The following is a 12,046-nucleotide window of genomic DNA, read 5'->3' as shown; positions in this document are numbered from 1 at the left end:
TTTTTAGATATTTTTGGGGGATATTTATTACAGCAAAAAGTAAAAAATATATTTTTTTTCAAAATTGTCGTTCTATTTTTGTTTATAGCGCAAAAAAGAAAAAAACGCAGAGGTGATCAAATACCACCAGTGTTTAATAAAAAATAATTTTACAAAAAAAAAATACCACCAGTGTCCCGGAATGAAATAGAGGACACAGTCACCCCCTACTAACTAGTAACTACTTACAACCAGTGACAATTTACTCTCAGACAGTGAGGCCGGGAGCGAGGCCTGCGCCTAGTGCAGCGCTGCTGTCCCCACCCACCTCGGCACCTCCTCCTTCTCCGGCAACCAGCAGGGACTGGTGTGATCTTCACTCTCCAGATAGCAACTCCACTCCTTTCCTTCAATGCACGTGGCTCATGCAGAGGTAGTGACAGCAGCAATGCATCAGGCGGCAGGCTATGGGTGGCAAGCAGCACTGCATCTGGTGGCAAGTGGTACATTCAGCTGCCAAATAAAGAGATTTTTAATACAGCTTACCTGTAAAATCTTTTTCTTGGAGTACATCACGGGACACAGAGCGGCATTCATTACTATATGGGTTATATGGAGTACCTTCAGGTGTAGACACTGGCAATCTCAAACAGGAAATGCCCCTCCCTATATAACCCCCTCCCATAGGAGGAGTACCTCAGTTTTGTAGCAAGCAGTATGCCTCCCAAAATGGTCCTCAAAAAAGAGGGGTGGGAGCTCTGTGTCCCGTGATGTACTCCAAGAAAAAGATTTTACAGGTAAGCTGTATTAAAAATCTCTTTTTCTTTATCGTACATCACGGGACACAGAGCGGCATTCATTACTATATGGGATGTCCCAAAGCAATGCTTACAATGAGGGGAGGGAGAACATCTCCAAGACAAAAGGATTTAATTTAGAGATATACTCAAATCATAATAAATCCAACTTAGTTGAGAAAAATAATTTTAAATTTTAAATTTAACTCAAAAAAGAGGAGCCCCCGGAATCCGAGGGTCTCAAACTGCAGCCTGCAGCACTGCCTGCCCGAAGGCAGTATCAGTATTCCTTCTTACGTCCAACTTGTAGAATTTTGTAAACATGTGGACAGAAGACCAGGTTGCCGCCTTGCAAACTTGAGCCATAGAGATCTGGTGGTGTGCTGCCCAGGAGGCGCCCATGGCTCTAGTAGAATGAGCCTTTAATGATACTGGAGGAGGCAACCCTTTCAAGCCGTAGGCCTGAGTGATTAATTGCTTAATCCACCTAGAAATGGTGGACTTTGCAGCTGCCTGCCCCTTCTTGGGCCCATCCGGTAGAATGAACAGCACATCTGTTTTCCGGATCTTCTTTGTAGCTTTAAGATAGGCCTTCATGGCCCTGACAATATCCAAGGTATGCAGCAACCCTTCCTTTCTGGAAGTAGGTTTAGGGAAGAAGGATGGTAATACCAAATCCTGGTTCAAATGAAAACTGGATATGACCTTCGGTAGGAAGGAAGGATGAGGGCGGAGAACGACCCTGTCCTTATGAAAAACAAGATATGGTTCCTTACAGGATAAGGCCGCTAGCTCCGAAACTCTTCTTGCGGAAACTATGGCAACCAAAAATACTAACTTCCTTGTCAGTAGAACCAAAGGAATTTCAGCCAACGGCTCAAACGGTTGTTTCTGTAAACTTGACAGAACAAGATTTAAATCCCACGGACAAAGCGGGGATTTAACTGGAGGTCTAATACGTAAGACCCCTTGAAGGAAGGTCTTAACCAGCGAGTGGGTGGCCAGCGGCCGCTGAAACCACACTGACAGAGCAGAAATCTGTCCTTTGATTGTGCTTAATGCCAATCCTTTATCCACTCCTAGCTGGAGAAAACTTAATACTCTATCGATGGTAAATTTGCGAGAAAGCCATCGCTTGGACTCACACCAGCCTACATAGGCCTTCCAGACCCTGTAATAAATCACCCTAGAGACCGGTTTCCTGGCTCTGATTAGGGTAGAGACTACTTTCTGAGACAGACCTCTACCCCTGAGAATCAGGGATTCAGCTTCCAGGCCGTCAAATTTAGATGCCGTAAGGCAGGGTGGAGGATCGGACCTTGCGATAGCAGGTCTGGCCGTAGAGGAAGAGTCCAAGGGTCTCCCACTACCATCTTTAGGATGAGTGAGTACCATGCCCTTCTGGGCCATGCTGGAGCTACCAGGATGACTGGTATGTGTTCCACCCGGATCCTGCGCAGCAGGCGGGGTAGTAACTGGAGCGGGGGAAACGCATAAAGAAGTTTGAACTGATGCCAAGGGCAAACCAACGCATCGGTTCCGCAGGCCATCGGATCCCTTGAGCGGGATATGAACCTGTCTAGTTTCTTGTTGAGTCTCGATGCCATGATATCCACGTCCGGCACTCCCCATCTTTGGCAGAGTGCTTGAAAGACTTGTGGATGCAGAGACCATTCCCCCGGCCATAGAGTCTGGCGGCTTAAGAAGTCCGCCTGAAAGTTGTCCACTCCTGGAATGAATATTGCCGATATGCAGGGCACATGCGCCTCTGCCCATAGGAGAATCAAGCTCACCTCTCTCTGAGCGGCTTGACTCCTGGTTCCCCCTTGGTGATTTATGTATGCCACGACCGTGGCATTGTCTGATTGAATTCTCACCGGGAACCCCTGCAATTTTGACGTCCAAGCCCTGAGGGCTAGTCGAGCAGCTCTGAGCTCCAAGATGTTGATGGGCAACTGCTTCTCTGGCTTTGCCCAAGTACCTTGGCGAGTGCAACCATCCAAAATTGCTCCCCAGCCCGTCAGGCTGGCGTCTGTGGTCACTATCTTCCAAGCCACTGGGCTGAAAGACTTCCCCTTCAGTAGATTCTGAGGGTCTAACCACCAACACAGACTTTGTTGGACTCTTGATAAGAGCGGCAACGGGATATCCAAGGCCTGTGGCCTTCTGCTCCATGCTGACAGGATGGCTGCCTGTAGGATGCGAGTGTGGCTCTGGGCGTATGGTACCGCCTCGAACGTGGCCACCATCTTGCCTAGTAACCTCATACATAGGCGAATAGTCGGTTCTTTCTTGCTTAGAACCAGTAGGATTAATTCCTTGATGGCTTTTACCTTCCTCAGAGGTAGGAACACTCCTTGTTGTTCTGTGTCTAATCTCATGCCGAGATATTCCAACTGCCTTGTGGGCTGGAAAGCTGACTTTTCTCGATTTAGGACCCAGCCGAACCTCTCGAGGTATTGGACCGTGAGGGCCACTGCTCGCTCCAAGCCGGGAGACGAGTGGTCTATGACTAGGAGGTCGTCCAGGTATGCTAGGATCGTGACCCCTTGGATCCTTAGCTTGGCTAGGATCGGAGCTAGGACCTTCGTGAACACCCGGGGGGCCGTAGCCAACCCGAAGGGAAGCGCCACGAATTGGAAGTGACGCGAAGCCACCATGAAGCGTAGATATCTTTGATGTGGCTGATAAATTGGAACATGAAGGTAGGCATCCTTTATGTCTATGGACGCCATGAAGTCGTCCTTCTGGAGTGTGGCAGCTGCTGACCGCACGGATTCCATCCGAAATGAGCGGATCTTTAGATATGCATTTACCATTTTTAGGTCCAAAATTGGCCTGACATCTCCATTGGATTTTGGGATGATGAATAGGTTGGAGTAGAAACCCAGCCCCTGTTCCAGGACTGGCCGGAATCCGAGGCGGATCGTTTGGAATCCTCGACTCCTGGAAATGAGGAGGAGGAAACCTTAGGAAATCTAATTTGTAGCCTGTGGCCACGGAAGACCGTACCCACTCGTCGGGAATGCTGGCTTCCCAAATCTCTGAAAAGAGTCGCAGCCTTCCCCCCACCTTCGTGGGTGGGGGCGCCCCTTCATAAGGTTGGCTTGGGGGCTGGTTTTGCTGGTTTGCGAAACCACTGCCTTTTGCCTCTAACAGCCTGTCCTTGTGATTTGCTGTTGAAGCCGAAGTTTGCTTTTGCAGGAGGCCGTCGATACTGCTTGGCATTAGAGGGCCCCTGCCCAGGGGAATACTGTCGTTTAAACGCAGGCCCCTGAACCTTCTTCTTAGTTGGCAAGAGAGTACTCTTGCCGTTTGAAATGGTCTGAATGTATTTATCTAGGTCTTCTCCGAAGAGTCGTCCTCCATGGAAGGGGAACCCTACCAGGAGCTTCTTGCATGGGGGCTCAGCCTCCCAGCCTTTTAACCATAAGAGTCTTCTCATATGGATAAGGGATAACGATAAACGTGACGCTTGCTGGATAGAATCCTTGATTGCGTCTACCGTAAAACATATGGCCTTAGGGACATCCGAAAATTCTTCTGCCTGCTGGGCAGGAATAAGTTTAAGCATCTGCTTAAATTGATCCGATAATGCTTGAGCGACCCCAATCGCAGCCACAGCTGGCTGTACTACTGCCCCTGCAGTAGTGAAGGAGTTCTTAAGTAGTGCTTCCAAGCGCTTATCAACTGGATCCTTGAACACCTGTATGTTTTCTACAGGGCATGTTAACGATTTGTTAACACATGAGATGGCTGCGTCCACTGCAGGAGTAGCCCATCTTTTGGAAAATTTTTCTTCCATAGGATATAGGACAGAGAACTTCTTAGGTGGTAAGAAGATCTTATCTGGCTTGTTCCAATCTTGGAACAAAACTCCCTCTAATAGAGGATGGATCGGAAACACAGCATTGCTTTGAGGCGCCCTCAGTGAGCCCAAAGCTGAAACCGTCGATACCTGGAGATCTGGTACTGGCAAGTTGAATGCCCTATGGACCAAGTCCGACAATCCTTGAATCCACCAGCTCTCCCTCAGGGAGACTGCCCCAGACTCCTCTGTATCCGGATCTTCGATCCCTGAACCTACTTGGTCCTTGTCCAAGAGGTCGTCCAATTCCCCTGAGGAAAGGACCTCCTCTTCTGAGGGTCCGCGCTCGGGCGACGGAGATCTATTCCGCTTACTGCCCCGCATAGCTGCGGCTATCATTTTACCCATGCTTTTCTGCATCTCTTTTAAAGAGGTGAGTAATACCTCCTCCGTGACCATCTTAGGGTTGGACTGACCCGCGTCAGCTCCAGCCCCAGATCCCGATGGCCCCAAGGCTCCCTGTGGGGAAAGCAGCGGCATAGCTTTGTCCGAGACCTCAGACTCTCTGGGGGAATCCCCACCTCTTGTACCCTTGTTTTTTGATGCCATGGTACAATACCGAGGTACACCTGCTACTTATTGGTACCTGGGACTTATAAATAGTTAAATGCCCAAACACCTGTTTGGGGGATAAAAAATGCTTCCTCTCCCCTAGATGACACTTTTTTTTTTTTTTTTTTTTTTTCAAAAAAAATCTTTTTTTTTTTTTTTTTTTTTTTTTTTTCAAATCTAGGAAAGAAAAAACATTCTGTCCCCCTGAGTAGTATTGCAAGAAAAACTATGAGATGGAAAAGAAACAGCCTATTCCTAGGCTTGAAAACAGTCTTTCTGAAGACTGCAATATTCTTTCTGGCCACTGTGTGTCCTCGGCGCCCCGTGCTTGCCGTTCTGGTCTTTCCTCCTCAGTTCCAAAGTATTGAATGAGCTATATGGAACAAACAAGGAAGGGCCGCCCCTTCCTTAAGCCACTGACCCGCCCTTCCCCCCCAGCAATCTCAAACAGGAAATGCCCCTCCCGACAGGGGGGGGGTGGGGTTGGGAGGAAGGGACCTCTCTGCTCCAGCAAACTGCAGCCTGCAGCCTGGAACCATGAGGAGGTCAGCGTTTTGCCTGCTTTGCAGGCCGTGAGGAGGAAGACTGAATGGAGCATCGCCTGGAGGCTTGCAGGTAAGCACAGCTCTCTGACACACACATATACTTTTATATCACACAGGCCCCACTCAATGCTTTTCCAACACTACAAGGGAGGTCACATCTTATGGGGAATAATACATATAGAGCCATCCTATCTTTATGATATGTGACTAGTTTGCCAGATGCAGCGCATAACTTTAGGCATGTCCCCTGTGACCCCCCAGAAAAAACCTGCTAAGAACCAAGTTCCGCAAGTTTTCCCCTCACTTACCTGCTCCATGCCGCAGGACTTTGCCAAGCAAGAGGCCCAATCTTCCCCCATCTCGGTGGGGATGTCTAGACCTTCAGGCCCTGGGTTCCTATGAAGGATCCACTGTCCTGGGCCCATATAGCACTCTGGCAACAGAAACATTAGGCACCCAAAGGTTTCTAAGTTCTGGGCCCAGGGTCCAGCTCTCTAAAAAGAAAAGCATTATGGGCTATACCCCAAGGGTTTGGGGTCCGGTTACTGACCACTTTAGCGCTGAGGCTTTTTTGGACAGAACCGGTTAGCTCACCTAATCCCAAGGATGTGGAGGCAAGCTAAACCATGACTAACACCTAAGACACTGGCGGAAAAACTGAGGTACTCCTCCTATGGGAGGGGGTTATATAGGGAGGGGCATTTCCTGTTTGAGATTGCCAGTGTCTACACCTGAAGGTACTCCATATAACCCATATAGTAATGAATGCCGCTCTGTGTCCCGTGATGTACGATAAAGAAAACCCACCGCCAAATTCCCCATCAACCCCGAGACTGCATTTCCCCCCCGCCACCCTCATCTTTTTTTGGAGAAGGTGAGGGAGGGACCGGGTTGTCCCTGAATGGCAGTTTGGAAATGTGGTCACCCTATGCTGGACCCAGAATTATACAGGCACCATAAGGTGGGAAGTCAAGCAGCCACAGCTCAAAGAACCTGTTGCAACCTCTGGAAGAACTCTAGAGTTACACTGAACCCTGGTTAAGAATGGCTGCCATAGAATAGAATAACTTGCCTGTCAACACGTGAACCTGTTGGGTTAAAATACCCTATGGCAGCTTTGGGTGCAAACATGGTAATCAAAACAAAGCTAGCTGCACTGCAGGGTTCCATAGAAGCTGGAATAAAATTAAATTTTCTATATCTAAGGCCTATTAGTATTATATTGATTTTATCAAGCAGGCCAGCAGGACCTATTCTCATTTTTCATCCTCAAACATACCCGGCTTTGTAATTCTACACGTCCCATCCCTGGATTTAGAAAAAGCAGCATTACACTTACCTTGAAACAAATGTCTTCATACACCTTCTTAAAATCCACATTGCTGAATGCTTAACAGTCACTATTGACCATCTGCTATTAATTAAAAAAAAATAACAGTCATGAGTTTTCAAGTAATTAGTATTAAAAGATAACACAATTTTATAGAACAACCCCCCTATTTTTTTTGGTTTCACATCTATTTAAAAACAGCATGCATGCAATAAATATCTAGATTATCCAAAAGTGATCATACATTGCTTGCAGTGATAATGAAAAAAATAAATGAATTCAGTCTCAGGCCTGGTTCACATCTTTGTGTTTTTATGTTTTTCTGAATGCACAAAAACAAGTGTTATAAAAATACATTGAATCTATTAATGCCGTACACATCTGTACACTGCTTTGGTAAAAATAAAGCATGTGTAATTTTCTGTGCCTCATCATCAGCTGTAATTCCCTATAGAATAATGCAAACATGCTACAACACACATAAAAAAGACAGAAAAGCAGACAAAAAAAAGGGCACAAATAGATGCAAACCTAGCCCTACATTATCACAACCATTACAGTGTTTTCCCCAAGGATTTTTTGCCAGGAGCTCTGCATGGCAGTTTTTTGGCTGCTATCTGGCAAACAACCCACTCCCCTCCCTGATTTACTTGTTCACGTCTGTTTTTTGAGCTTGGGACAAAAAAAGAAGGAGGTATGGAGGATGGACATAGGAAGGGAGATCTATCTGTGCATCAGAGTACTGGATTAAAAGAACACAGAAGTGCTCAAAGCTCAAGGCTTGGACACATTGGGGCAGATCCACAAAGATCTGCCTATCTTTAGGCAGGCGTAGCGTATCTACGATGCACTACGCCGATGTAACTTACTTTTTCTTCTTGTGAATTCTCAAAGAATCCGCGCGGTAAGTTACGGCGGCGTAGTGTATCTATTGGGAGTGATGGGGGAGTGTTCTATGCAAATACGTTGTGACCCGACGTAAACAACGTTTCTTTTTAACGGCACATGCGCCGTCCTTAAAATATCCCAGGGTGCATTGCGACAAAGTACGCCGCAAGGATGTATTGGTTTCGACGTGAAAGTAAATGACGTCACATTCCTATTCACGAACGACTTACGCAAACGACGCAAAAAATGTAAAATTAGACACGGGAACGACGACCATACTTAACATTGAGTACGCCACCATATAGCAGCTTTAACTATACGCCGGAAAAAGCCGAACGGAAACGACATAAAAAAATGCGACGGCCGCTCGTAGATCGTCGGAAATAGCTAATTTGCATACTCGACGCGGAAACACCGCCTAGCGGACGCCGAAAAATTGCATTTAAGATCCGACGGCGTACTAAGGCGTACACCTGTCGGATCTAACAAAGATACGACACGGGAAATTTAAAATTACGCCGGCGTATGAATAGATACGCCGGCGTAATCCTTTTGTGGATCTACCCCATTGGGTGTCAAAAATTCCACTTTTAAAGAGGAAGTAAACCCTGATGGGTTTTACTTGCTTGCACGGTTTAGGAGATATTTCCAGTACCTTCCAGTAAGCCTTATTATAGGCTTACTGGTAGGTAAAAGTGGTGTGTAAGGGTTTACAACCACTTTAAGGGCATTTAAATCTTTTTTGCCTCTAAATGCCCCTCCATATTAGCCTATGTATCCATGTATACATAGGTGTTTACAGGCAAAAAAAAAACACATCACATGCGCATTCAGGAGAGAAGCACTATGGCAATTAAAATGCTAAACATGCCTAAACGCTATGCGCATGTAGTACTTTAGTGTTTATTCACGTCACTTGGCAGAATAAATTAATATTCTGGCCAATGAAATGAATGAACATGGAAACACTTGATGCGCCTAAACTCAGCTTGTTTTTTTATACCTGTGAGAAGAAAAGACATTCAGAAGAGTGTGCATAAGGCCCTAAGAATCCAGTAGGTAACATGCAGATCAAGGAGTTCTACCTTATGCAGAAAAAAAAAAAAAACGTATTAAAAAATAAGTATGGCGTAAAAAAAAAACATTCATACTCACGTAAATGGCTGCAGCACCGATCCCAGCTGTAGCTGTCCCCCACCACCTCTAAGACCGCTAATTGCTCAGTTCTCTGTCTTCAGCCTGCAGAGAACTGGTGACTGTCAGTCACTGGCTCTCTGCTCTGCCCCTCCAGCGTTCACTGGAGCACTGGGCTGTGGAGGGGACAGGAGTGGCTGGCTTAGCCTCTCAACGTATTGCTGAGAGGCTGAGCCAGCTGCCGGTCCAGGCTTTTTGGCGGATCCCGACTGTGAATTTTTCCCAAGCCTGGACCGGCTAAATGACAATAGCCCGCTGTCAGCTGAAAATGGGCCACTGGCGTGCAGAATGAACTGCACTCCTGTGATGCATAGGAGAAGCATAGCCAAAATAGCTTTGGCTATACTTTTCCTTTAAAAACACACAAAATATGTAAGGACTTCTTGACACCTTTGTGGGTATTAACACACCAGCTTTCGTATATTAAATCTGAATTCTAGCATTACCTTCAGTCTTGTATGGTTGTTCAGGCTCCTCTTTTGTACTTAGATTACTTAGGCCCCTTTCACACTGGGTTCGAATAACAGCGTTATTCGTGCTTTTTTCGAGCAAAGCCTCATCTGCAATCCCAATGTGCTGGTAAAGCGCCGCTAACACCCTAACGTTTTAGGGCGTTTTTGCAGTGCCTCAGTGTGAAAGGGTAAGGCGTTTGTACAGCGCTTACAATTAATTTCAATCTAGAGGGGCGTTTTTGTAGCGTTTTTTTCAGCGCCCAAAAGCTGCTCCAAAGATGCTGCTTGCAGGACTTTTCTCAACGCCCCGCCAGTGCAACGCCTCAGTGTGAAAGGGTAAGGTGTTTTTAAGGCGCTTTCAATTAATTTCAATGGAGAGGGGTGTTTTTGGAGCATTTTTTTTTCAGCGCCCAAAAGCTGCTCCAAAGATGCTGCTTGCAGGACTCCGTGTGAAAGGGTCCATTGAGATGCATGGAAAGTGTTTTATGAGCGTTTTAATAGCACTATTTTTAACGCTAAAATGCTGTAAAAACGCTTCAGTGTGAAAGGGGTCTAACTAATTTGACTGCACACTGTGAGCGTTTCACAATGTGCATTAAAGAAAAAAGTATAACAAAAGATTTTTTTGGCTATGCTTCTCCTATGGATCACAACAGTGCAGTTCGTTCTGCACTCCTGTGACCTGATTTTAGCTAAAGCCCGCTGTTGCCTGACATCTCCCAGCTGGTCCAGGCTCAGAAAAGATCCTAACTTTACAGTCGAGATCCACCAAAATACCACAACCGACAATTGAGAGTCTGAGCGAGCTCCTCAATCTAGCCCCCTCCACAGCCCGGTGCTCCAGTGAGCGCTGGAGGGGAAGAGCAGAGAACTGGTGACTGACGGTCACAGCTCTCGGCTCAGACAGGAGGGGGAGAACCGAGCAATCAGTGGAGTTTGATCGTTCAGTTCTGGGGGTAGAGCTAAAGGGGGACAGCTGCAGCTGGGATTGTTTTTAAAAGCTGCAGCAAAGTCAGATAGAGCTCATCTCATTACTTGGCTGGAGGACATTCAAGGTCATCCAGCTTTTTCCTCCCCAGCTTTACAGTCCTTAGCCCAGACCTTTCATTACAGTTCTTTCAAATATGATGATCATCATGTGGGTGTTACCTAGGGCATAAAAAGCGCTGTGTACAGATGCACATAGCATCTTTTTTTTTGCGCATGTACACAGCAGTATGTATATGTGTTTGCCTCTACGTGATAATTGCAGAAGTGGGAGCAGGTACCTGTCAGAAAAAGGTACCTGCTCCCAAAATAAAAAAAATGTAACTGCCAATCGTGGTAGAGAAGGGGGGGATGGGCAGAACTTTCACTTTTAAGTGAAGCTCTGCCGTTTACATGCATACTAGTGTACAGCACTAAAGTAGTTTATTGGTCGCTGCCAGCCAAAATGTGAATATCAATGTGTAGTCAGCAGAGCCAGTGCTGAATGGCTGCTTTGTGTCCTAGCAACCCACACACAGCCACGTCATTCATTCACAGATCCACTCAGATCAGTCAATGGAAGATTACATGTCTCATCTCTCACTACGACACGAAGACTCGTAGATCTCAATGGAGCACCAGGACAGTGACACCTCCAAGCACATAGTTGGGTTCATTCATTACTTCCTCCCTTGTACAGACCCAAGGCTGGAGCAATCCACTGATCTTTGCAGGCTCCAATATAAAAAAAAAAAAAAAAATGTAAAAAAAAAAAAAAGTAAAAAACAAATAAATACACTTTTTTTTTTTTTTATTATATATATATATATATATATATATATATATATATATATATATATATATATATATATATATATATATATGCATTTATTACTGGTTCTTTTTAGCAAAGGGTAGATTATTAAAGTGTACCTAAAAGGCAAAAGGTTTTGTATTTTCCCAGGTGTTGTGCTGCACTGATAATAATAGTGCCTGTTTACTACAGCAATGTACACTAAAACACATCATACAGATCTTGATTTGTTTTTGCATTTAGGGCAGAATTGAAATACATGTAAACAAAAAAAAAACATAAGTAGCCACCATTTGTTGTGCTCTAAACTGTATCTGTATGATGTATTGGTGTCTGCAGTTCCTACTCACTTGCTTGCGTCTCATGTCATGTCCTCTGTGCAGGAAAGTAGGAAACACAATTCAGGCACATGATCAGAGAGAGAGTCTTCCTTCCATGTGCTCACTACAAATCCCATGATTCATTGCAGCCACTTCCTGGTTTACAGGCCCTCCCTCCAGCTACAGTCTGTCTGACACCATGTCCTACTAAGTAGTGTGAGAAGCATTTGGCTGCAGTGATCAAAGCAGGATCAGGGTAAGTACTTTGCTGCTCTAATCTCTTCCACTGACCACACATAGTGCTTGACTCATCTCTCTTGGGTTCTTTTATTATACACCGA

General features: G+C 45.7%; 1 protein-coding gene across 3 annotated transcripts in view; it reads right to left on the bottom strand.

Annotated features, from left to right (window-relative positions):
- The window catches only part of GTPBP3 (GTP binding protein 3, mitochondrial), a 107,716-nt gene extending 95,944 nt beyond the window's left edge, over window positions 1–11,772 (bottom strand). For 2 of the 3 annotated variants that reach the window (XM_040320500.1, XM_040320517.1), the window contains exons 1-2: window positions 11,740–11,766; window positions 7,081–7,155 (exon numbers count right to left, since the gene is read on the bottom strand). In XM_040320500.1, the coding sequence (XP_040176434.1) occupies window positions 7,081–7,155; window positions 11,740–11,750 (86 nt within the window). In that variant the 5' untranslated portion in view covers window positions 11,751–11,766. Of the gene's footprint in view, window positions 1–7,080; window positions 7,156–11,735 lie in introns of all 3 variants that reach the window. The other variant, XM_040320510.1, reaches the window with a different exon arrangement.
- Between the last annotated feature and the right edge of the window lie 274 nt (window positions 11,773–12,046).

The sequence above is a fragment of the Rana temporaria genome, chromosome 1, assembly GCF_905171775.1.
Source record: "Rana temporaria chromosome 1, aRanTem1.1, whole genome shotgun sequence".
NCBI classification, from domain to species: Eukaryota; Metazoa; Chordata; class Amphibia; order Anura; family Ranidae; genus Rana; species Rana temporaria.
The sequence above is the reverse complement of the archived record's forward strand: the minus strand, read 5'-3'. Positions and strand labels throughout refer to the sequence as shown.